This window comes from Callithrix jacchus, chromosome 5 (assembly GCF_049354715.1).
Source record: "Callithrix jacchus isolate 240 chromosome 5, calJac240_pri, whole genome shotgun sequence".
In the NCBI taxonomy this organism is placed as follows: domain Eukaryota; kingdom Metazoa; phylum Chordata; class Mammalia; order Primates; family Cebidae; genus Callithrix; species Callithrix jacchus.
The window spans coordinates 39,062,353-39,088,104 of NC_133506.1; the positions used below are offsets into that span (position 1 = coordinate 39,062,353).

General features: G+C 48.9%; 1 protein-coding gene across 3 annotated transcripts in view; it reads left to right on the forward strand.

The window, feature by feature from the left end:
- The window catches only part of MYBL2 (MYB proto-oncogene like 2), a 43,245-nt gene that overhangs the window by 15,662 nt on the left and 1,831 nt on the right, over positions 1-25,752 (forward strand). For all 3 annotated transcript variants that reach the window (XM_078371726.1, XM_078371727.1, XM_078371725.1), the window contains exons 6-12: positions 2,311-2,473; positions 11,104-11,391; positions 14,471-14,884; positions 17,992-18,131; positions 21,278-21,377; positions 22,965-23,078; positions 24,479-24,583. In XM_078371726.1, coding sequence (XP_078227852.1) covers positions 2,311-2,473; positions 11,104-11,391; positions 14,471-14,884; positions 17,992-18,131; positions 21,278-21,377; positions 22,965-23,078; positions 24,479-24,583 — 1,324 coding nt within the window. The remainder of the gene's footprint in view (positions 1-2,310; positions 2,474-11,103; positions 11,392-14,470; positions 14,885-17,991; positions 18,132-21,277; positions 21,378-22,964; positions 23,079-24,478; positions 24,584-25,752) is intronic.

Consider the following 25,752-nt stretch of genomic DNA (forward strand, 5'->3'; position numbering starts at 1 on the left):
CTGTAAGTGATGTGCCATTTTACATGTTGATCTTCTGCTATAGGAGATGAGCTTTCTTAGGTTTTCCAACTTCACCATAACGTCTCTGTTGTTCCAATAATTTTTGATAGTTATTATTAAAATAATGTTTATGGCTGGGCATGGTGGCTTACGCCTCTAATCCCAGCACTTGGGGAGGCCGCCTCCCAGGTTCAAGCAATTCTGCCTCAGCCTCCTGAGTACCTGGGTTTACAGGCATGCATTGCCATGCCTGGCTGATTTTTGTATTTTTAGTAGAGATGGGTTTTACCATGTTGGCCAGGCTGGTCTAGAACCCCTAACCTCAGGTGATCCGCTTCCAAGGGCTGTTCTACGGGAAAGGTCATAGGTAGAAGTTGTTGGCAACACGCTGGGCAGCTGGGGGACTGGATGCGCTGTAGGTACAGAAGATTTTGCCCGGTGAGCATTGTGTCCCTGAGGGCTTGTGGTGCAGATCTGAGGATATCCTCTTAGACAGGGTGCTCAGTCAAGCTATTATTCCCTGTTCACTTTTGAAGGGAGGAGCACTCTGCTTGGCACTCCAAAAAAGCTAGTGCCTACTGTGTGTCAGCACCTCTGCCCTACTATGGCACTGTGTGTTGCTGCAGGGCCTTACTGCCTCTGCAGCTTACCTCTTGCAAGCTTCTCTGGTAGCACACCACCCTGCCCTCTGTACTCCTCTACCGATGCTTGCTGCCTTTTTTTTTTTTGAGATGGAGTCTCGCTCTGTCACCCAGGCTGAAGTGCAATGGCACAATCTGGCCTCACTGCAACCTCCAACTCCTGGGTTCAAGCGATTCTCCTACCTCAGCCTCACAAGTTGCTGGGACTACAGGTGCGTGCCACCATGCCTGGCTAATTTTTGTATTTTTAGTATAGATGGGGGTTCCACCATGTTGGCCAGGCTGGTCTCAAACTCATAACCTCAGGTGATGGGACTGCATTGGCCTCCTAAAGTGCTGGGATTATAGGTGTGAGCCACTGCACCTGACCTGCTGCTTGCTTCTCACCACTATACTTCTATACGCTTTCATGGTACCACCCCATTCTTCTCTATTATTCCGTGCCTCTCTGTTACTTACTACATGCTTCTCTACTAACCTACTCTCTGCTTTATGCTACTGTTCTGTTAAAGATGTGTCTTCTCCCTGAATCTTCAGTGAGTGTTGGAGTATGACATAGTCTTCTGACTTCCAGATAAAGAAACCAAGGCTCAGGGAGGTGAACAGTAGTGGGCCTTCTGATCTCTGGCAACTTACTGGTCTGTGGGAGGTGAACAGGCCTTGAGTCTGAGGTCAGCGTGAGACTCAGTGGGAATGAGCAGGCAGTGTTTGCTTATGGTTTCTACACATACAAAGTGGGCAGGGAAGGGGGTGAGAGTTCCAAGCACATATCTTCAGTTTTTGTTTTTTTTTTTTGAGACGGAGTTTCGCTCTTGTTACCCAGGCTGGAGTGCAATGGCGTGATCTCAGCTCACCGCAACCTCTGCCTCCTGGGTTCAGGCAATTCTCCTGCCTCAGCCTCCTGAGTAGCTGGGATTACAGGCACGCGTCACCATGCCCAGCTAATTTTTTGTATTTTTAGTAGAGACGGGGTTTCACCATGTTGACCAGGATGGTCTCGATCTCTTGACCTCGTGATCGACCCGCCTTGGCCTCCCAAAGTGCTGGGATTACAGGTGTGAGCCACCGCGCCCAGCCCATATCTGCGGTTTTATCATTTTTAAAATTTTTATTATTTTTTTAATTCTTATTTTTATTCATTTTTTTTTTTGAGATGGAGTCTCACTCTGTTGCCCAGGCTGGAGTGCAGTGGCATGATTTCGGCTCACTACAACCTCCACCTCCTGGGTTTCAGCAATTCCCATGCCTCAGCCTCCCAAGTAGCTGGGACTACAGGTGCCTGTCACCATGCCCAGCACCTCCCAAAGTGCTGGGATTACAGGCATTAGCCACTGTTCTGCTTTTACAATTTTTTAAAATTAAATGTTGTTGTTGTTGATTTTTTTTTTTTTACCTGAACCTGACAGTAGCTGATGTCAGTTTATAATTTTTGTCATAGCCTGAGTGATTCAGTTGCTTATTTTATAGAGTTTCATGGAAATGCTCTGTAAATCATTAGGGCTAGAGACTCATGAGACTTCATCTTGGAGCTGAAAGAGACCTTAGAGTTCATCCAGTGGAAGATTCATGTACAGGAGCAGGAGTGTGGCTTTGGGAGGTTAGTGATGTGTCTGGTGGCACCCCACTCACAGAACTAGGGTTCAGAGGCCCCCTGCTGCCCCCCCTGCAGGACAGACAATGCTGTGAAGAATCACTGGAACTCTACCATCAAAAGGAAGGTGGACACGGGAGGCTTCCTGAGCGAGTCCAAAGACTGCAAGCCCCCGGTGTATTTGCTGCTGGAGCTTGAGGACAAGGACGGCCTCCAGAGTGCCCAGCCAGCGGAAGGGCAGGTGAGACAGCTGCTCAGCCTCCAACTTGGTTTGATTTCACATTCATCTAACACCATCTCATTGAACACCTTGTCCGCAGCTATTCATCTGTTTCTGCCACAGAGTCTAAAAGTGGGCCATGTGCTTCAGGGGCCTTGTGACACCTTTGCACGTAACTGGCACTTGTCTGCCTCCAGATGAAGGATAGCAGAGAAAGCTGAATATATAAAACTATGAATTAGTTAAGGAGATCCTCAGCCTCCATCTGTCCTTGTTGGTGGCCTCCTTCTTACCTGTTGCTCATTCTCATTTTTTAAAACTGAAAGCATTTTTGCAATGAAAAATAAAACCAGATGTGACCCGTAATCCCAGCACTTTGGGGAACTGAAGCTGAGGTGGATTGCTTGAGCCCTGGAGTTGGAGGCCAGTGCAGGCAACATGGTGAAACCCCGTCTCTATCTTTTTACTTTAAAGAAATTAGAAAATGTATTGAGTTGTAATTTATATGCTCTAGTGTAGTTTTGAGTTACGACAAAGCATACAGTCATGTAACCACTGCCACAATCAAGGTATGCCACAATCAAGGTATACCAAAGTCCCATCACCCCAGAATTCCCTTGTGCTCTTTTTCTTAGCCTTTTTTCTACCCTTAGCTCCTTGCATTCTAATCTGTTTTCTGTCTCTATAATTTTGACTTTTCTAGAAATTAACAAATAATATATGGTATTACATTTGCAGTCTTTTGTTTGTTTTGTTTTGAGACAGTCTTGCTCTGCTGACCAGGCTGGAGTGCAGGGGTGTGATCTCGGGTTCAAGTGATTCTGATGCCTCAGCCACCTGAGTAGCTGAGATTACAGGTGTGCACCACCATGCCTGTCTAATTTTTGTATTTTTAGTAGAGATGGGGTTTCACCATGTTGGCCAACTCCTAGCCTGAAGAGATCCATCTGCATTGGCCTCCCAAAGTGCTGGGATTAGAGGTGTGAGCCAGCATGACTGGCACTACATTTGCAACATTTATTTATTTATTTATTTATTTAAAGAGATGGAATCTCACTCTGTTGCCCAGGCTGGAGTGCATGACTTGATCTCAGCTCACTGCAACCTCCGCCTCCCAGGTTCAAGCAATTCTCTTAAGTTAGCATCCTGAGTAGCTGGGATTACAGGTGTGCACCACCATGCCTGGCTAGTTTTTGTATTTTTAGTAAAGGCAAGATTTCACCGTGTTGGCCAAGCTGGTCTCAAACTCCTGACCTTAATGATCCACCCACCTTAGCCTCTCAGAGTGCTGGGATTACAGGTGTGAGGCACCGTGCCCCAGCTAACATTTGCAGTTTTAAAAATGAAATCAGTATATACTTATGTTAACATTCCCTGTTCTATACACCAGAGCAAAGTGTATATTTCTATTTTTGTGTTTGTTTGTTTGTTTTTTTGACACGGAATTTCGCTCATTACCCAGGCTGGAGTGCAATGGCACTATCTCAGCAACCTCCACCTCCTGGGTTCAGGCAATTCTCCTGCCTCAGCCTCCTGAGTAGCTGGGATTACAGGAACGCGCCACCATGCCCAGCTAATTTTTTGTATTGTTAGTAGAGACAGGGTTTCACCATGTTGACCAGGATGGTCTCGATCTCCTGACCTCATGATTGTGATCCACCCGCCTCGGCCTCCCAAAGTTCTGGGATTACAGGCTTGAGCCACCGCGCCTGGCCCCTTATTTCTATTTTTTAACGATCTCTGTAAGGTTATATTTCAAAATAAAAATTTGGGCAGGATGTGGTGTAATCCCAGCACTTTGGGAGGCCAAGGCATGTGGATGGATCTCTTGAGCCCAGGAGTTTAAGACCAGCCTGATCAATATGGCGAAACCCCATCTCTATAAACAGAAAAAAAAAACAAATTAGCTGTGCGTGATTGTGTGCACCTGTCATCCCAGCTACTTGGGAGACTGAGGTGGAGGTTGCAGTGAGTCAAGATCCTGCCACTACTTTTCAGCTTTTATTTATAAATAAAATAACAGTTTGAAGCAAGCATGACAAAACATTAAGATTTGGTGATGCTGGATATGTGGTAGGTAACAATTGTCCTCTATACTATATTCTAATCTTTTCTGTAATGGTGTGAACTATTTAATAATTTTTTAAAATCTTCCCCTCTTTTTATTGGCTAGAGGTAACTTGTTGACAGCTAAAATTCTTCCACAGTGCCCTGCTAGAGCAATATATTATGTTTTTTGCTCTATTTCTTGATTTTTCAATTTTAGAGACTGTCTCTCGATTTTTCCAATATGAATTCTCCTGTTGGATGACTTTCTTTTCTTTTTTTTTGTTTTTGAGACGGAGTTTCGCTCTTGTTACCCAGGCTGGAGTGCAGTGGCGCGATCTCACTGCAACCTTCACCTTCTGGGTTCAAGCAATTCTCCTGCCTCAGCCTCTCAAGTAGCTGGGACTACAGGCGCGCGCCACCACGCCCAGCTAATTTTTGTATTTTAGTAGAGATGGGGTTTCACCATGTTGACCAGGATGGTCTCGATCTCTTGACCTCATGATCCACCCATCTCGGCCTCCCAAAGTGCTGGGATTACAGGCTTGAGCCACTGCACCCTGCCCTGGATGACTTTCAAATGGTAGAGAAAGGTATAAAATGAACAGTAAAATGACTTCTTTTTCTAGTTTCAACTCCCTGTGCATCTCTTAACCAGAGGAGTCTTCTTCTGACAGTTTCTTGTACATCTAAGTAGTATGCTTTCGATCTTTTACTTCTGATTGAAGAAAAGATCTTTGTTTCACAAAGCGAAACAGTGGGCATCAGGCAACTCATAGAAGACTTTCAGCATAGGACAGAGATAACTGATGTTAGTCTCTCAAAACTCGACTGTGCTGAAAGCTAGTTATTGACTTGCCTTTTGTCCCCTGACACTTGGAGTGTTTGAAGTGCTGACTGTGCTGGGCTGCGACTGAGCCTCAGACCATGACCCTGAGGACAGGAGGTCAGTTTTTTTTTTTTTTCTTTTTCTTTTGAGACAGAGGCTCGCTCTTGCTCAGACTGGAGTACTGTGGCGCCATGTCTGCTTGCTACAATCTCCACCTCTTGGGTACAAGTGATTCTCCTGCCTCAGCATCCCAAGTAGCTGGGAAGTTGGAATTACAGGCATGTGCTGCCATGCCCGGCGAATTTTTGTATTTTTAGTAGAGATGGGTTTTACCATGTTGGCCAGGCTGGTCTCGAACTGCTGACCTCAGGTGATCCACCCACCTCAGCCTCCCAAAGTGCTGGGATTGCAGGCATGAGCTACTGTGCCCAGACTTGTTGGTTTCAGCCTTACTCATTCCTCTCCAGTGTCTTCTTTCTGGTGTGCTATTTATTTAATTAGTTTCTTTCTTTTTTTTTGTTGAGATGAAGTTTCGCTCTTGTTATCCAGGCTGGAGTGCAATGGCATGATCTCGGCTCACCGCAACCTCCGCCTCCTGGGTTCAAGCAATTCTCCTGCCTCAGCCTCCCGAGTAGCTGGGACTACAGGCACGCACCACCATGCCCAGCTAATTTTTGTATTTTTAGTAGAGACGGGGTTTCACCATGTTGACCAGGATGGTCTCGATCTCTTGACCTCATGATCCACCCACCTTGGCCTCCCAGAGTGCTGGGATTATAGGCCTGAGCCACCGCGCCTGGCCGCCTGTTTGCTTTTTTAAAGGCATAGTCTCACTCTGTTGAATTACTGGGCTCAAGTGAACTTCCTGCTCCAGGCTTGGAAGTAGCTGGAACTACAGGTGTGTGCCACTGTACCCAGCATTTTTTTTTTTTGTAGGGCTAGAGTCTCCATATGTTGCCCAGGCTGGTCAACAATGCCTGGTCTCAAGCAATTCTCCCACTTGGGCTCCCAAAATGCAGGGGTTACAGGAATAAGCCACAACACTCAGCCAAGAGGGTTCCCCCAAGCACCAAATGTATCTCTTCATCTCTAGGACATTCTCAAGACATAACTGCACAATGAAACAGTGCAGTTACTAAAAATACAAAAATTAGCTGGGCATGGTGGCACGTGCCTGTAGTCCCAGTTACTCAGGAGGCTGAGGCAGGAGAATTGCTTGAATCCAGAAGGCGGAGGTTGTGGTGAGCTGAGATCGTGCTGTTGCACTCCAGCCTGGGTAACAACAGCGAAACCCTGTCTAAAAAAAAAAAAAAAAGCAAACAGGCCAGGTGTGGTGGCTTACACCTGTTACCTCAGCACTTTTGAGAGGCCAAGGTGGGCGTGGTGACACTGGCCTGTAATCCCAGCTACTGGGGAGGCTGAGGCATGAGAATTGAGAATCACTTGAATCGGTGTGGCAGAGGTTGCAGTGAGCCAAGTTTGCACCATTGCACTCCAGCCTGGGTGACAGCGAGACTCTGTCTTTAAAAAAAAAATTAAAAATTTGAAAAAATGAACAGAAACCTCTTAATACATTTTCTTAGATTACTGCCAGAAGAATTTTGCCTGTTAATTCATATATGGGAACACACCCAACTGCCCCCACTCATGGTCAGTGCTTGCCATTATAAAATTGCTTCCTCTGCTTCAGAAGTAATGTGTGATCATTGCAAAAACTAACAACTTTTTAGGATTGGACAATGCAGAAGGCTGAGCCTGCTCATCTCAACTTTCATAAAGAATCAATATATTGTTGAATATGCCTGCCAACACTTTTTAAGGTTAATAAGCTTGCTTGTCTAGTTATTTATTCATTTAGAGATGGGGTCTTGCTCTGTTTACCTGGCTGGAGGGCAGTGGCATCATCTCAGCTTGCTGCAACTTTCACCTCCTGAGTTCAAGTGATTCTTCTACCTCAGCCTCCTGAGTAGTTGGGATTATAGATGTGCGCCACCACACCGGCTGATTTTTGTATTTTTAGTAGTGATGGGGTTTCACCATGTTGGCCAGTTTGGGCTCGAACTCCTGACCTCAGGTAATTTTCCACCCTTGGCCTCCCAAAGTGCTGGGAGTACAGGCGTGAGCCACTGTGCCTGGCATAAAATTAGATTATATCTTATTGTTTTACAGCTTTTTTTCTATTTAATACACCTTTCCATGTTGTTATATGTATTCAGATCTCCAACATTCCTGAATATGCTTTATCTTACTTAAAACCATTATGTTGATCTGTTACTATTTCCATCAGTGCTATAATGATTATCATTGTAACTATGTGTGGTTCATTTGTTTTTTTGAGATGAGTCTTGGTTCTGTCACCAGGCTGGAGTGCAGTGGTGAAATCCCGCTCACTGCAACCTCCACCTCCTAGGTTCAAGTGGTTCTTCTGCCTCAGCCTCCTAAGTAGTTGGGACTACAGGTGTGTGCCACCACGCCCAGCTGATTTTTGTATTTTTAGTAGAGATAGGGTTTCACCATGTTGGCCAGGATGGTCTTGATCTCTTGACCTCATGGTCCACCCTCCTCAGCCTCCCAAAGTGCTGGGATTACGGGTGTGAGCACGGTGCCTGGCTGGTTGATTTTATAGATGTGGATTGGTTGGGTAAAATTGTGTGGACGTTTGAAGATTTATCAGCATTACTGAATTACTGCCAGAGAGGTTGTACAGTTTAATCCTGATGTTGGCATTATATGGGACTGTTTGTTTTTTATATAACCATAGCCAGTACTGATAATGGGACCTCATTGTCAGTACTGGGTATGGTTATATAAAAAACATCTTTGCCAGATTTAATAAGCAACAAATTCATTACATGTTCTTATTTTAATTTAATTGAATTACTTTGCAGTTGGTCCTTTTTTTTCAGCTTTATTAAGATATAATTGACAAATAAATTGCATATGTTGGCCAGTCATGGTGGTTCATGCCTATATTCCCAGCACTTTGGGAAGCTGAGGCTGGCAAATGAATTGAGGCCAGGAGTTTAAGACCAGCCTGGCCAGTATGGGTGAAACCCCGTCTCTACTAAAAACATAAAAAATTGTCCTGGCGAGGTGGCTCATGCCTGTAATCGTAACACTTTGGGAAGCCAAGGGCGTCGGATCATGAGGTCAGTAGTTCAAGACAAGCCTGACCCGACCAACATGGTGAAACCCATCTCTACTAAAAATACAAAAATTAGCTGGGCACGGTGGTGTGTGCCTGTAATCACAGCTGCTCGGGAGGCTGAGGCAGGAGAATCGCTTGAACCAGGGAGTCAGAGGTTGCAGTGAGTGAGGTGATGCCATTGCACTTCAACCTAGAGAGAGAGTGAGACTCTGTCTCAAAACAAAACAAAACATTAACCAGGTGTGGTGGTGCATACCTGTAGTCCCTGGCTGCTCAGGATCCTTAGGCATGAGAATTACATGAACCTAGGATGTAGAGGTTTTAGTGAGTTGAGAGTGTGCCTCTGCACTCCAGCGTGGGCGACAGAGAGACTTTTCTCAAGAAAAAAAAACAAAAACCACAAAAGAAAAAGGAATTGCATGTATTTATGGTTTACAATATGTTTTGGTTTTCGTTTCTTTTAGTAATGAGGGTAAGAAATTGCCCCCTAATTTGTTATTTGCCTTGGTCTTCCCTTTTTTTTTTTGTCTTGTTTTTGATTTGTAAATTTTATTTGTATGTTAAGAATGTTACTCCTTTATCATGTAGTAACTATTTTTTCCCAGTTTGGTAGCTTTTTTTCTTTATCTTATAAAGATATAAAGGTATGATTTACATACAGTAAAATTCACTTTGTGGGGGGCGTGTTCGGAATTTTGCTCTTGTTGCCCAAGCTGGAGTGCAATGACCTGATCTCAGCTCACTGCAACCTCAGCCTCCTGGATTCAAGCGATTCTCCTGCCTCAGCCTCCTGAGTAGCTGGGATTATAGGCATGCACCACCACACCCACTAATTTTGTATTTTTAGTAGAGACGGGGTTTTCCCATGTCGGTCAGGCTGGTCTCAAACTCCTGACTTCACGTGATCGGCCTCCCAAAATGCTGGGATTACAGGCATGAGCTATTGCACCCAGGCTTTTTTTTTTTTTTTTTTTTTTTGAGACGGAGTCTTGCTCTGTCACCAGGCTGGAGTGCAGTGGTGCAATTTTGCCTCACTGCAACCTCTGCCTCCTGGGTTCAAGCAAGTCTCCTGCCTCAGCCTCCCGAGTATCTTGGATTATAGGCACACACTACCACGTCCAGCTAATTTTCTTTGTATTTTTAGTAGAGATGGGGTTTCACCATGTTAACCAGGATGGTCGCCATCTCTTGACCTGGTGATCTGCCTGCCTCAGCCTCCCGATGTGCTGGGATTACAGGCGTGAGCTACCTCACCCAGCCTTTTTTTTTTTTTTTTTTTTTAAATGAGACGGGGTCTTCCCCTGTACCTCAGTCTGGAGTGCAGTGGTGCAATCACAGCTCACTGCAACCTTGAACTCATGAACTCAAGGGGTCTTCTTGCATGAAACCTTCAGAGTTCTAAGATTATAGGTGTGAGACACTGCCCCCAGCTCCCTCTCTCCAACTTTTTCTTTTTATTAGACAGAGTCTTGCGATGTTGCCCAGGCTGGAGTGCAGTGGTGTGATCATAACTCATTGCAACCTTGAACTCATGAACTCAAGGGATTCTTTTGCCTCAGCCTCCCAAAGTGCTGGGATTACAGGCATGAGCACCTGGTCCTCTATCTAATTTTTAAATTTTTATTTAAGCATTAAAAGTTTTATTTTTTTTATTTTTTCAAAGTGGAGTTTTGGTCTTGTTGCCCAGGCTGGAGTGCCATGGTGTGATCTCAGCTCGCTGCAGCCTCTACCTCCCAGGTTCAAGCAATTCTCCTGCCTCAGCTTCCCAAATAGCTGGGATTATAGGTGCCTGCCACCATGGCTGGCTAATTTTTTGTTGTGTTTTTTTGTTTTTTGTTTTTTGTTTTTTTGAGATGGAGTTTCACTCTTGTTACCCAGGCTGGAGTGCAATGGCGCCATCTCACTGCAACCTCCACCTGCCTGGGTTCAGGCAATTCTCCTGCCTCAGCCTCCTGAGTAGCTGGGATTACAGGCACGCGCCACCATACCCAGCTAATTTTTTGTATTTTTAGTAGAGACGGGGTTTCACCATGTTGACCAGGATGGTCTCGATCTCTTGACCTCGTGATCCACCCGCCTCGGCCTCCCAAAGTTCTGGGATTACAGGCTTGAGCCACCGCGCCCGGCCTGTTGTTGTATTTTTAGTAGGAATGGTGTTTCACCGTGAAAATGTTGGCCAGGCTGGTCTCGAACTCTTGACCCCAGGTGATCCACCTGCTTCGACCTCCCAGAGTGCTGGGATTACAGGTGTGAGCCACTGCACCCAACCTCTGTGTATTACTTCTTTCATCTGAGCCCTTTGAGAGTTAGTTATGTAGCACAGATTCCTAAGAATAAGTCCATTTGCTTACATAAACACAGTAAAGCTAAATTCAGTACAGGGAATTTAAGCTTGATTCAGGATGCTTATCTACAGTTTATATTTCATGTTTTCCTGCCCATGATGTGGTCTAGAACCAGACATTGCATTTAATTTTGAAGTAAATGGTGTGGCTGATTCTTTTGTAGAATGTCTATTTGGGTTCATCGGAGTTTCCTTCTTAGATTCAGGTTGTGTCTTGTAGTTGGCAACTACTGTATAGTCTATATCTCAGCAAAATCCACACGGTGTATTCTTGTGTCTTACAGGGAAGTCTTCTGACCAGCTGGCCCTCTGGCCCTCCTACCATGAAGGAGGAGGAGAGCAGTGAGGAGGAACCTATAGTAGCCACCACTTGGAAGGAGCAGGAACCCATCCCTACAGATCTGGATGCAGTGCGAACACCAGAGCCCTTGGAGGAATTCCCGAAGCGTGAGGACCAGGAAGGCTCCCCGCCAGAAATGAGCCTGCCCTACAAGTGGGTTGTGGAGGCTACAAACCTCCTCATCCCTGCCGTGGGTTCTAGCCTCTCTGAAGCCCTGGACTTGATCGAGTCGGTATGTTGGTCGCAGCACTTCGCAGTGGCACAGAGCACTCCTGGCAGTAATGCTTCTCTTGTGGGCCCACATCGTTTTGCCCATTCTGTTGCTAACAGTTACTGACTTGATGCTGAGTGGCTAGCCCTGACTCAAGGGCTGTGGACACTAGGGTTGTCACCACGCAGTCCCTGTTCTTGGGGAGCTCCCAGTGTGTGCAGCAGGAGTTTGTGGTGGCATCTGACTTCTACGTATGGCACGGGGTGGGGTGGGAAGGCTGCCCAGAGGAGGTGTCACTGCACTGTGTCCTAAAGGTTGACTGGCAGGTGACAGCACAGGACAGCATGTTATTTGTGACGTCACACATGGTTGGGCCTCCCTGAAGAGGTCCCCAGGAAGTGTCAAGGCTTGGTGTTGGTCTTGGAGTGGTGAGTGGGTTCTGGTTACTCAGGGTGGGGCAGGCATTGAGCCCATGTTGTGGTTACTGTGTTGGCTGTAGGGTTGTGTCCTCTGAGGAGGGCTTCTTGGTGTGACACTCCAGCTTCTGGCTGCATTGACCAGGACTGCACTGTAGAGCGGGTTTTGGGAGGTGAGAGACCCAGAGGCCTGGTCATTGGGGTGGGGAGTTCAGTATGAGGGCTCCACATTTGCCTTCCCACGTGAGTGTCTGCCATCCTAGAACATCTACTAACTGCCAGGCTCTGAGCTACACATACAGTCTGCGTGGTATCCTGTGAAGTGTGTCATTTCTGTTTTATAGGTGAGACTGAGGCTCAGAGAGGTCAAGTAGTATACCCAGGGTTGCACAGCAAGTATGCTTGGTGGTCTTGACTGCCATGCTGTACTCCTGCTATTACCTGATGAAGGGTTGGAGGGCCATCTGCTCAGACCCTCTTTCACTGTAGGCCTCACCTCTTGACCCCAGTGGCTGGGACTGGAACCAGCTGCAGGGTCTGTCTGTGGTACCCCCACCTCCAGGGGGTTTTGGAGGAGTTTGACAGGCACCAGCACATTCATGGATTCTCAGCATAGCTCTGAAGCAAGCACTGGACACCATCTCTCCCGCCAGCCCTGAGGGGAGTGCCAAGATGGGAGTCAGTCCCTCTATGCCTGGCACATTGTGTGTACCACAGCATCATCTCCCTTTACCTCAGACCATTCTGTTTCCTTTTGCTTGGTAGGCATAGCTCACTTGTATTGAGCACACACTAATTGCCATACCTGATGCTTAATGAGTAATGACAGTACCTAACATTTGAGTGCTTGCCGCGTGCCAGGCCCTTCACTTGCTACCTAATGTGTGGGTTCTTCGTTGGTCTTTAACAACCTGTGAGGTGGGTAGTGAGAGCACCCCACGCTCCCAGGAACACGAGTCAGACCCTGCTGTCTAGCTCAGCACTCAGGCTATTTCCACAGTGATCTTCTTCATCTGTTGGGGGAGTTAGTGCATGTGTGGAAATTCCGTCCTCCCTTCCCTGCTCTGTCCACTCCAGGTGGTCCTTGTAGGATCTACTTCTTGTCTATCAGACGCCTGCAATGCTGGGGCCACCCTGAGGTTGGGATGTGGGCCTGAGGTCGGTCCTGCCCCCAGGTGGCCTTCACCTTTGGGAGTGAACTGCCCCAGGCTCCTGTAAGTCCTGGGAAGCAGAACTTACAATCAGCTCTGGGGTCCCCTCAGAGGCCAGATTTCCGCAGACCAAAGTGGAAGCCTCTGTGTCCAGAAGACTTTTGGTTTGTGTTGTGATTTATTGAGTAAAGGAGGGAAAACCTGGAATGATTCACGGGCTTCTTAGAAGCTGAGTAACTTCAGGGAGACTAAATCCCCTTAGCTCATCTTCCTTGGTATGAAGGTGAAAGCTCATCATGGGTCAGGATGGCTAGTGACTTCCCTAGGAGAATTGTAGGGATTGGAAACAACTTTTGTGAGCTGCCCCAAGCAGGCACCAATGATGAGTGACATCCCATTCAATGCTCTGTATTTCGTTCTGTAAAAATAACGTGCAGGTAGGGTACTGTGGTTCATGCCTATACTCCCAGCACTTTGGGAGGATCATGTGAGCCCACAAATTTGAGATCAGCCTGGGTAACATAGCGAAGCACTGTATATCAAAAAGCTTTTATCAAAATTAGCCAAGGCCAGGCACAGTGGCTCACACCTGAAATCCCAGCACTTTGGGAGGCTGAGGCAGGCGGGTCATGAGGTCAGGAATTTGAGACCAGCTTGGCCAATATGGTGAAACCCGTAACCCATCTCTACTAAAAATACAAAAATTAGCTGGGTGTGGTGGCACAAACCCGTAGTTCCAGCTACTCAGGAGGCTGAGGCAGGAGAACTGCTTGAACCCAGGAGGTAGAAGTTGCAGTGAGTGGAGATCGTGCCACTGTACTCCAGCCTGGGTGACAGAACAAGACTTAATCAAATAAATAAATAAATAAGAAATAAATTAGCCAAGAGTATCAGTACATGTCTATAGTCCCAGCCACTCAGGAGGCTGAGGTGGAAGGATCACTCGAGCCCAGGAATTCAAGCCTGCAGTAAACTGTGATTGTGATTGTGCTACTGTACTCCAGCCTGGGCAACAGAGACCCTGTCTTTTTTTTTTTTTTTTTTTTTGAGATGGAGTTTCACTCTTGTTACCCAGGCTGGAGTGCAATGGCGCGATCTCGGCTCACCACAACCTCCACCTCCAGGGTTCAAGCAATTCTCCTGCCTCAGCCTCCCGAGTCGCTGGGACAACAGGCGTGCGCCACCATGCCCAGCTAATTTTTGTATTTTTAGTAGAGACGGGGTTTCACCATGTTGACCAGGATGGTCTCAATCTCTTGACCTGGTGATCCACCTGCCTCGGCCTCCCAAAGTGCTGGGATTATAGGCGTGAGCCACCGTGCCTGGCCCTAGAGACCCTGTCTTTTTAAGGAAAAGAAAGAATCTGTGAAAATATAGATGTACAGTCATAGAAAACTGAGGAAATGCATGAGATATTAATAATTAGTCCTGGGCTATAGGTTCATACTTGACACTTAAATATTTCCCTTAATGGACAAGTCCTCTTGTATTAAAAGCAGAGTAATTGCAATTTTAACCTCCCTCCCTGGACAGGACCCCGATGCTTGGTGTGACTTGAGTAAATTTGACCTTCCTGAGGAGCCATCTGCAGAGGACAGTATCAACAACAACCTGGTGCAGCCGCAAGTGTCACATCAGCAGCAGGTCCTGCCACTCCGGCAGCCTGCCACCCCAGTGCCCAGTGTGACCGAGTACCGCCTGGATGGCCACACCATCTCGGACCTCAGTCGGAGCAGCCGGGGCGAGCTGATCCCCATCTCCCCCAGCACTGACGTTGGGGGCTCCGGCATTGGCACACCGCCCTCAGTGCTCAAACGGCAGAGGAAGAGGCGTGTGGCTCTGTCCCCTGTCACTGAGAATAGCCCCAGTCTGTCTTTCCTGGATTCCTGTAACAGCCTCACTCCCAAGAGCACACCTGTTAAGACCCTGCCCTTCTCACCCTCCCAGGTGTGTGGACCCCACTCTGGCTATTTTTTGGGTCGGTATAGACACCTGGTGTTCAGTGCTGGGGGCATGGGTGAGCAAACCAGAACTGGCTCTGCCCTTAGGCAGCTTATGCTCTGACAGGAAGACCAGTTAACTAAACAAGACCCAGAAATGTGAGAGGCAGGATGAAGGAGAAGGCTTATGGTGCTGCATACATGTATCTAGTGTGGGCAAGTCCAGGAAGACTGCCAGGAGGAAGAGGGGGGTGGTGGTAACTGGGTAATGAAGGGGAAGAAGAGAACTGTTGTGTTTGTTCAGTCCATTTATGGAACCTATTTTATAGCAGACTTGCTAGCATTGGGGAGCAAAGATGAAGATGATGGGGTGTCCCCAGTGCTGGGAAGACCTGGGATAGCCAGTGCTGAAGATAGGCTTGTGATGAATTAATCAGACTAGAGTGTGGGAGGTGCCATGGTGATAGCAATTGCAAAGTCACTGAGAACTCACTGTAGAGGTGTTGCCCCTGGGTGCTCTGTCGGGCACCACAGCGCCTCAAGGGAGCTGGGGACGGGTGCCAGGGTCTCTCTGAGATAAAGGTCGTGGGAGGCACCTGGTCTTCCTGCAGAGAGGTGTCTGGGCTGGATCTCCTTGAGCACCTTGACCAAAGGCACAGAAAAGGAAGGGCAGAATGGAGGTGTGGAGTTCAGGGCTAGAAGTGGTGGGTGGCGCAGGGCCTTGGTGGGCTTAGATATATAACCTAGGTCTTTGGCTCTTGTTAGGTCTGCTCTTCTCGTAAGGCTGCAGGAGAGAGCAAGGCTCTGAGGTGGCCTGGTGCAGGAGGCCACCCTGTCATCACTATGGCATTTTGAAACAGACCCTGTATTGGTTTGCTCCGGCTGCTTAACAGAGTACCACAGACTGGGTGGCTTTGACAAATTTAGCAACGTTGGTTTAGATGCTGGCTCATCCTGTGTTTTCACATGGTTGCCTGTGTCCTAATCTATTCTTTTTTAAAACCTCTTATTTTATAACATTATAAGGATACTAGTTACTGGATTAGGGCCTACTCTAATGACTTAAACTTACCACTTTATTTTTTTTGAGATATAGTCTCACTCTGTTGCTCAGGCTGGAGTGCAGTGGCATTATCTCAGCTCACTGCAGTCTCCATCTCCTGGGTTGAAGCAATGCTCCCACCTCAGGCTCCTGAGTAGCTGGGATTACAGGTGCCCACCACCTATGCCTGGTAAAGTTTTGTTTTGTTTTTTGTGTTTTGTGTTTTTTTTAGATGGAGTTTCACACTGTTGCCTGGGTGGGTATGTATGCAGTGGTGTGGTCTCAGCTCGCTGCAACCTCTGCCTCCCGGGTTCAAGTGAGTCTCCTGCCTCAGCCTCCCGAGTAGGTAGGATTACAGGCACCTGCCATCATGCCCAGCTAATTTTTTTTTTTTTTATTTGAGACGGAGTTTCGCTGTTGTTACCCAGACTGGAGTGCAATGGCGTGATCTCGGCTCACCGCAGCCTCCGCCTCCTGGGTTCAAGCAATTCTCCTGCCTCAGCCTCCCGAGTAGCTGGGACTACAGGCGCGTACCACCATGTCCAGCTAATTTTTGTATTTTTAGTAAAGACAGGGTTTCACCTCGTTGACCAGGATGGTCTCGATCTCTTGACCTTGTGATCCACCTGCCTCGGCCCCCTAAAGTGCTGGGATTATAGGTGTGAGCCACTGCACCCGGTCTAATTTTTTGTATTTTTAATAGAGACAGGATTTGAGTGTGTTGGCTAGGCTAGTCTCGAACCCTTGACCTCATGATCTGCCTGCCTCAGCGTCCCAAAGTGCCTGGATTACAGGCATGAGCCACCTCGCCCAGCCGAAGTTTTGTATTTTTAGTAGAGGTGGTTTAACCTTGTTTATTGGGCTGTAACTTACCACATTATTTATTTATGAGATGGAGTCTCACTCTATCTCACTCTTGGCTCCCTATAACCTCCGCCTCTAGGGTTCAAACAATTCTCCTGCCTCAGCCTCCCGAATAGCTGGGATTGCAGGTGTGAGCCACTGTGCCCAGCCTAACTTACCCCTTTAAAGGCCCTATTTTGGCCGGGCGTGGTGGCTCACGCCTGTGATCCCAGCACTTCTGGAGGCGGAGGTGGGTGAATCGCCTGAGGTCAGGAGTTCGAGACCAACCTGGCCAACATGGTGAAACCCCATCTCTAAAAAATAATAAAATAAAATAATAAAGGTCCTGTCTCCAAGTATTAATACAGTCCCACTCTGAGGTGCTGAGAGTTGGGACTTCAGGATGTAAATTTGAGGGAGACACAGGTTAGCCTTTAACATGCTCTAAGTGAGGGCTGCTGACTGGAGAAAGAAGATAGCGGGGCCCTGAGCTGCTATTTGGAAAGCTCAGGATGATGGAGTGAGGTGGCCACCCTGCTCCAGAGATCCCATTTAGAGTAGAGGCCCTGAGAGTTGCAGATGGCTCTCTATTTCAACACTTTCAGGGGCAGGAAGGGAAGAGAGGGTGGTGCTTCAAAGGATGGATGGTGGCTTAGATCTAGATATGAGTCTCACCTCTATTACTCAGCACAAGACTCAAAACCTAAGCCTTGGTTTTCTCATCTGTAAAAGGGGGATAGTAATGGTGCCTGTGTCTCAGGATTTGTGGAACTAAATAAAATTATTCATGTGAAATGCTTAGCGCTGGCAAGAGAAGGTGCTCTCTAATTGGTAACCCCTCTGCCACCAGCATCACTACAGCTATCACATGTCCTGTGCCTTCACAGGTCAGTTCAGAGCTAGTTTTATTTCTTCTGTGAAGGAGTCGCTCTCCTGCAGTTGGCTTCCTGTGCTTTAACTACCTTGTCAGCACTCAAGGGTAGAGATGGCAAAAGCTAGTATTAGGGTGACGGAAGCACAGAGGTCTGTGTGAACCTGCTTGGTGGCCTCCTGCCATCGATCTGTCTCAGTCCTTGTTCTCTGGTGTCTGATCGGTCAGGAGGGGACCTCAGTGTCAGAGAGCAGATGTTCTGGGGGAGGGACTTGGGTCTCTTCCCATGACCCCCTGAGGCTCAGGAATCCACATGCAGGTCATCATTTTGTCTTGTTCCCTCTCTCTTCTTCGGCAGTTTCTGAACTTCTGGAATAAACAGGACACATTGGAGCTGGAGAGCCCCTCACTGACATCCACTCCAGTGTGTAGCCAGAAGGTGGTGGTCACCACACCACTGCACCGGGACAAGACACCACTGCACCAGAAACATGCTGCGTGAGTGCTGCAGTGCCCCCCACCTTCCTGTTCTCTCCCTCATCAATTCCACACCATGGGCCTCAGGACCACTGGTGGAACAGTGGGGAGGGAGCACCCTTGGAATAACACTGGAGACTGTTTTAAGAAAGCCTTCTTTCTGGCCACCACGATTTATCATTTTTGTCAGTATAGTCTGGGGTTCCACCTTTGCTTTTCCTCATTTACTTTTTAATTTAATAGTTTCCCTTTTTATGATCCTCCTACCTCAGCCTCCTAAGTACCTGGCACTACAGGTGCATGCCACCATGCTTAACTAATTAAAATTTTTTAAGAGGCGAGGTCTTGCTACTTTGCTTGGGCTGGTCTTAAACTGGCCTCCAAGTGATCCTCTTGCCACAGCCTCCAAAAATGCTGGGATTATAGGTGTGAGCTACTGCACCTGGCCTGCATTTGATAATTTTCTAAGGAATGGAGAGAGTCCCAATTAGCCTGAAAAAACATAATCTCTTCCCCTTTGTCAGGTTTCAAGTGAAAATTTGTTGTGTTTGAGCAGCCTATGTGCAGGACGAAAAAGTGTCCCAGTCTCTCTGTCAGCAGTGGAGGCCGCATTCCTGCTGAGCTTATGGAGCACAGTGTTTTCTGTCTGGAAGCCTGTACAGGTTGCTTGCTAACCTGCTTTCATGGAGGTGCTTGTAAATAAGTTTACCTACTTGGGTCATCATAATTCTAAATTCCAAATAGAGACAGTTGCTTAACTATTCCTCTGCTTGATACATTTGCTGGAGGAGGAAATCACTTTTATTTTGTGATTCAGAAATAAGCTCAGGAATTTTAGCCCTGATAATGATACATAATTTTGGGGAAAGATTTGTAAATCTGTTAGTCAGAAATCAGTCTCCAATGTCTGACTCAGTGGCTCACACTTATAATCCCAGCACTTGGGAGGCTGAGGTGGGAGGATCACTTGAGATTAGAGTTTAAGACCAGCCTGGGCAACAACATAGGGAGACCATGTCTCTACAAAAAACAATTTTTTTTGAGACAGAATCTCTCTCTGTCTCCCAGGCAGGAGTGCAGTGGTGCCATCTTGGCTCACTGCAACCTCTGCCTCCTGCCGGGTTCAAGCGATTCTCCTGCCTCAGCTTCCTGAGTAGCTGGGACTATGAGTGCATGCCACCATGCCTGTATTTTTAATAGAGACATGGTTTCACCATGTTGGTCAGGCTGATCTTGAACTCCTGACCTCGTGATGTGCCTGCCTTGGCTCCCAAAGTGCTGGGATTACAAGTTTGAGCCACTGTGCCTGGCTTCTCCCTGAGGGATTTTTTTTTTTTTTTTTTTTTTAAAGACGGAGTCTTGCTCTGTTGCTCAGGCTCGAGTGCAGAATGGTGCAATATTGGCCCACTGCAATCTCTGCCTCCCAGGTTCCAGTGATTCTCCTGCCTTGGCCTCCCAAGTAGTTGGGATTTACAGGTGCCTGCCACCAAGCCTGGCTAAGTTTTGTATTTTTAGTTGAAACACAGTTTCACCATTTTGGTCAGGCTTATCTCGAACTCCTGACCTCAGATGATCTGCCCACCTTGGCCTCCCAAATTGGGAGGATTACAGGCACGAGCCTCTGTGTCCGGCCTCCTTACATTTTCTAATGTGTGTATATACTCTTTTTTTTTGTGAAACAAGGTCTCTCTTCTTCACCCAGGCTGGAGTTCAGTGGTGCAGTCATGGTTCACTGCAGCCTCAAATTCTGGGCTTGTGTGATCTTTCTGCCACAGCCTTCTGAGTAGTTGAGACTATAGGGAACACTACCATGCCTGGCTGATTTTTTAAATTTTTAGTAGAGATGGAGTTTCTCTGTGTTATCCAGGCTGTTCTTGAACTCATGGCCTCAGATGATCCTTTCATGGATTGCAGGTGTGAGCCACTGCTTTTGGCCATGTGTGGTGTGTGCTCTTAGTCCTTGTTGATGCCACAAATTAGAGAGGTTCTGGGATTTTCCCATGTTTCTTAGAAATGCTGTGTCCCGTGGAGATGCTTGAGTGGCCCAGATTCCCCTCTTTGAGTTGTGCTTTGAACTGTGAGATGTGTATATTTGACCTGTGCTTATCTGTCTTCACTCTTCCTTACAGAGGGGGATCTCTGTGTCCCAGGTGGGGGATAACAAGGGTTTGGGAAGAGACTGTGGATCCTGCCTAATCTCTAGGTGCTGAGGAAGGAAGAAAAGAATGGTCTGCGCTTGTTTTAGCTTTTATCTCCCCACGGAGTGGCTGGCCAGCTGCGGGAAGTGGAGGCGGCCAGGCCCCAGGCTGTCGTGTCTAGGAGTTGGCCTCTTCACTTGAATCCCTGGCTACCTGGGGCGTTTCTCTCATCCTTTAAATGCCCTGGTTATGCCACAACAGTCAGCCATGGTTGCATCTCCAGGTGACTAAGGTCACATACCAGCATAAGGGCTTGTGTTTGTGGAACCTGGTAGCTTCCATCAGAGCTGACATTTGACATTTGCCCACAGCCAGCTTGGCCTAGCCCCACACTGCAAGCCCTGGTTCTCTGGGGCGTGAGATGCCTCTTCTGATCCCTGCTCTAGGGGCAGGCAGAAATCACCCATGGCGGGTCCACATCTCATAGAAGCATCTTACAGTTCTGCTTCTGGACCAGACCGTCCTGGGTTCCTCTCTGCTCTGCTAGTTTCCCTCTGTGTGCCCATCAACTTAGTGAACTCTTGGGAGATCTGGGGAGATGCTGGCCTCACCTCTTGCCCCTCCTTTCCCTCATTGTGCTGCCACCATCCTGCTTACCACCGTTCTCCAGGGAGAGCTGGGCAGGGATGGGATCTTCCTGGGTTCCCGCCTTGGTCCGTGCCCGTCTTACTGCTCCTGAAATGTGGCCATGGGCTACCTTGTTTTCTGGAAAGTCCCAAGCCTGGACTGTGACTGAGCAGCATTCTCGGCTCTCTGCCACCCATCTGGTACTCCTGGCCCCTCTTAGATTCTCCTGTTCCTTCTGTTTCCCCTGAGCCCCTGACTTTGACCTGCAGGGTGGGGAGAGGGATGGGAAGAGAACCTGTGCTGGGGCCAAAGGTCATATTGGGGGAAGGGGGAGCCAGGGTAGCAGAGTACCTGGTGTTAGCCCTTTCTTGTCACTAATTCCCCCATTCTGGCCCCTGGCAGGTTTGTAACCCCTGATCAGAAGTATTCCATGGACAACACTCCCCACACGCCAACCCCTTTCAAGAATGCCCTGGAGAAGTACGGACCCCTGAAGCCCCTGGTATGTGGTGTGGTAGCTGCCACAGTTCTCTGCACAGTGGGATCTCTTGGGTTCATCCAACCATGTTCACTCCACAGGACCCTTCTCTCTGAGGTCTCACTTGATTCTTCTTCCTGAGAAGAGGCAGAGATCCCGATAGTATAAGTGGGGAAACAGAGGCTGTTCCTTGTCACCTCCTCTGTTCCTGAGCACCTGAATGTGCAGGCACGTGCTGGAGACGTAGTATCCTGTGACACTCAGCCTCAGGATGGGGGAGACTGATGTGAAACATTGTAGCTGAAACAGTTTCAGGCAAAGATAACACTGTGCTGAACACTGTGGTTCAGAGAAGTGGCAGGTTGCTGCTCTGGCCTGTCTTCTGACCAACTCCTGGTTCCCTGCAGAGCACTGGAAAGCCCCTCGTGGTTATTCCCCACAGTGTGCAGGCTGCCCTTCTCCCCCGCTGCTCTTCCCAGTTGTTGGGATGGTTGTATTTTTTCTCTGGAAAAAAAGGAGTTGGCACCTTGGGCTTTCTGTAGCATGCAGGTGTCTTAGAAATCAGTGGAGGGTGAGAGAAAGGCATGGTTGTGGAGGCACTGGACTGTGGACAGGGTCTGCAGTGGATCCCCTGCCCTCTCTACTGCATGGAGCCTCCTGTGAAGCCCAAGGTGGCTAGGGGCTGAGGCTCCCCTGGGCCTGTGATAGAGTCAAGCAGGCTTTCCAAGGACCCTGCTTGGCAGCTGTAATTGAAGTATGCAGGGGCTTTTTGTGTGACTTCTGAGCATTTGCTGTGCTTCGCACCTTACACTCTTTTTTTTTTTTGAGACGGAGTTTTAGCTGCTGTTACCAGGCTGGAGTGCAATGGTGCGATCTCGGCTCACCGCAACCTCCGCCTCCTGGATTCAAGCAATTCTCCTGCCTCAGCCTCCCGAGTAGCTGGGATTACAGGCGTGCGCCACCATGCCCAGCTAATTTTTTGTACTTTTAGTAGAGACGGGGTTTCACCATATTGACCAGGATGGTCTCGATCTCTTGACCTCATGATCCACCCGCCTCGGCCTCCCAAAGTGCTGGGATTACAGGCTTGAGCCACCGTGCCTGGCCATCTTTCACTCTTAGTAGCACTCTCCCTCCCCTGTTCTCTGCTGCCTGAAGCTGGAGAGGTCATTGGAACCCCCAGGCCTGAGAAAAGGAAATGGGTTTGAGAGCCCCCATTAGTGTGGAACAAGGGGTTGAGTGAGTCTGGGCTTTGAGCTGTCTGGGTCCTAATTCAGCAGCTGTGTGACTGTGGGCCAGGCTCTTGATCTCTGAGCCTCTGTTTCTGCCTGAGTAAGATGACAGTTATCGCACAGGGCTGTGTGAGGGTTACTATGCATCTCTGGGATGCTCCCAGCCATGGAAGGACCCCAGGAATCAAGATCATTAGCTACTTGTCCAAGGCAGCAGTTAGTGGTTGTGAATTATGCATATGAGATCAGCATCCTGGCATCAGGCCTCCTTCCTGCCTTACGCAGGATAGCCCAGCTGCAGCTGGGTTGGCCCCACTGTCCCACACACATGCAGTCTGAGTGTGGTATCTCACATGGGCTACCCCACACCTACCCACAGCCGCAGACCCCTCACCTGGAGGAGGACTTGAAGGAGGTGCTGCGCTCTGAGGCTGGCATTGAGCTCATCATCGAGGATGACATCAGGCCCGACAAGCAGAAGAGGAAGCCCGGGGTGAGTGGGGTGTGGGTGGGATAGCCCCCTGCTGCCAGCTCGGGCAGGGGGGTGTTGGAGCTGTGGCAGTGGGAGGCGTCTGGAGACAGGTAGTAGAAAGTGAGGTACTGGGGAGAATTGGGGTATAACATGTCACCTTTGACTCCTCTCTCAGGGTGGTTGTTGAGGAAACTGATAAGGTAAGGCAAGGCCAGTGTCGACTCTGGGAGCCTTCCCTGCTCGCCTTTAAAGAATTCACTCACTTACCCACCTTTGTGTTTGGACCCTGCTGAAGTGGGGCTGGGCTGGATGTGGTGGATTGAGCGACGATTAAGACCCAGACTTGATCACCCCTTAGTGTTCAATGGGCAGAGACAGATAGCTGTGACTGAACTCACAGGATGCCAAGGGCCACAGAAAGGGAGGTTCCAAGGTAATCCTTCAGATGGAGGCGAGCGGTCAGGATGAGGCAGCCAGGCGCCAGGCTGAGTGTCAAGCTGCATGAGCTGGGGGTGGGGGAATGGGTTCAGGTGAGGTGGAGTCTGCAAGGACTCCTGGACAGGGGGCAGGGAAGGGACTCTGTCCCAAGCCTCCATTCTATGCCAGACTCCCTTCCACTGCATTGTTGCTTTTGTGACAGTGGGCAATCCCTTCAAGTCTATTTGTGTTCCTCTTTTTCCCCAGGCTGCTCTCCTCAAGGGAGAGCTGGGCATGGTGGGATGTACAAGGGTGTTAGGTAAGGAGGGGAGGTGGGCGGTCAGCCAGGGCGGGACTTGGCTCGGGTTGGCACCCCGTGTACAGGTGGAGAGATCTTGGCTCCTCACCTCTAGGGCACTCCCTGGCCTCTCCTTGGTGGGGATGGTGGTTCTGAGCCATGGCAGCTGCTGCTGGGTGCACTGTTGGGTGGAGAGGGCTGTGGTTCTCAGAGCCCCTCCCTGGTATTGGAGCAGACCCTGGACCTACTTATGTGAGGTGCAAGGTTAGGGATGGAACATTCCTTGCTTGTATTAAGCGTTTGTAGAGGAGCTTGTCCCGAGGGGTTTATGCTTCCATAAACCTGTGGGTGGTATCTTAGGTGTTACTGGGATGATTCTCTGCTGGACCTGTTTGAGGGGCTGTGTCTGGTCCATTTGGGGTGAGGGCAGGCCACTTTGGTGGAGGCTCATGCTGTGTTCCTGCTCATGGTTGCAGTGCCTGGCAGGACAGGGTCTCCACTGGGCACAGTTTGTAATGGGGCATGAGGCCTAACTTTTCCAGTGCCCCTATTCTTCTCACAGCAGATCCCCACTAGCTGGGCCTTGCTCGAAGTCTGCACTGCAGCAGGGCCTGGTTTTGTGACCCTCCATGGCCATAACCATCAAGGCGCTGGCCATGGGAATCCTGACACCCACCCTATCCCCTTCCTATCTCCCAACCTCCAGGTGCGTCGGAGCCCCATCAAGAAAGTCCGGAAGTCTCTGGCTCTTGACATTGTGGATGAGGATGTGAAGCTGATGATGTCCACACTGCCCAAGGCTCTGTCATTGGTAAGGGTTCAGCCACCCCACCCCCCATTCCAGAGCTGCTCCCAGGAGGATGAGGTCTCCTTGGAAGCCTTTTGCCCTTGTAACTGGTGAGGTTTGGAGAGGTACCCTCAAGGTGGAGTTAGTCTGATGATTCTCCAACTGGGCTTCCAGAACACTGGGCTCTGAAGGGAGGGTGGGTCTGGGTACCCACTTCTGGCTTTAGTCAGCAGCTCTGCTTGTGTCTCACAGAAGGTTTTGTTTGGCAAGAGTTGAGTGGCTAGGATATATTTAAAACCCATGGGTCTGGGTCTCCAGCACTCTCCTTTGGGAGTAACCCAGAGAGGGTCAGTGAGGTCAGTGATGTGTCTTCTTTTTTTTTTGAGACAGAGTTTCGCTCTTGTTGCCCAGGCCGGAGTGCAGTGGCACGATCTTGGCTTACCGCAACCTCTGCCTCCCAGGTTCAAGCGATTTTCCTGCCTCCGCCTCCCAAGTAGCTGGGATTACAGGCATGTGCCACCATGCCTGGCTAATTTTGTATTTTTAGTAGAGATGAGGTTTCTACATATTGGTTAGGCTAGCCTTGAACTCCGGACCTCAGGTGATCCATCCACCTCAGCCTCCCAAAGTGCAGGTGTGAGCCACAGCGCCTGGCCTAGTGATGTGTTTTAAGGCACAGCCAGGAACTTGGGCACATTGATCCTGGGATGGGTGCTGTTTGGCCCCTGGGCCAGTGCACTCGCTGTGCCAGGTGCTACACTCAGGTTGACTTCAGGAAGGGGGCTGTTGCTTGTGCAGTGCCTGAGTCCCCAGAAGCCATGCTGTGCTGCTGATCCCTCCCTGCTCACAATGGGGTGAGCTGGCTCACCCTGGCTCAGAGTAGGGAGGCAGTGAGAGGCACAGCGGCGTCATGAGCAGAGGTTAAGCACTGCCTGATCTTCTAAGTAGACTGCTGCCCTCAAGGTCCTTGCAGAGAAACCTTGTCCTGGCCAGGGATCCCTAACAGTCTGGGGACTTAATGTGCACTGCAGCCAGATTACTACGAAGAAAGAAGTCACTGCAGGAGGTAAAGAGCACAGATGAGAGTCAGGTGGGCCTGGGTTTGAGTTCTGACACCATCTCTGCTCTTTGGGATCTTTCAGGTTCCCTGAGCCCGTTTTTTGCCTATAAAAGGGATACCAAGCCTAAGTCAG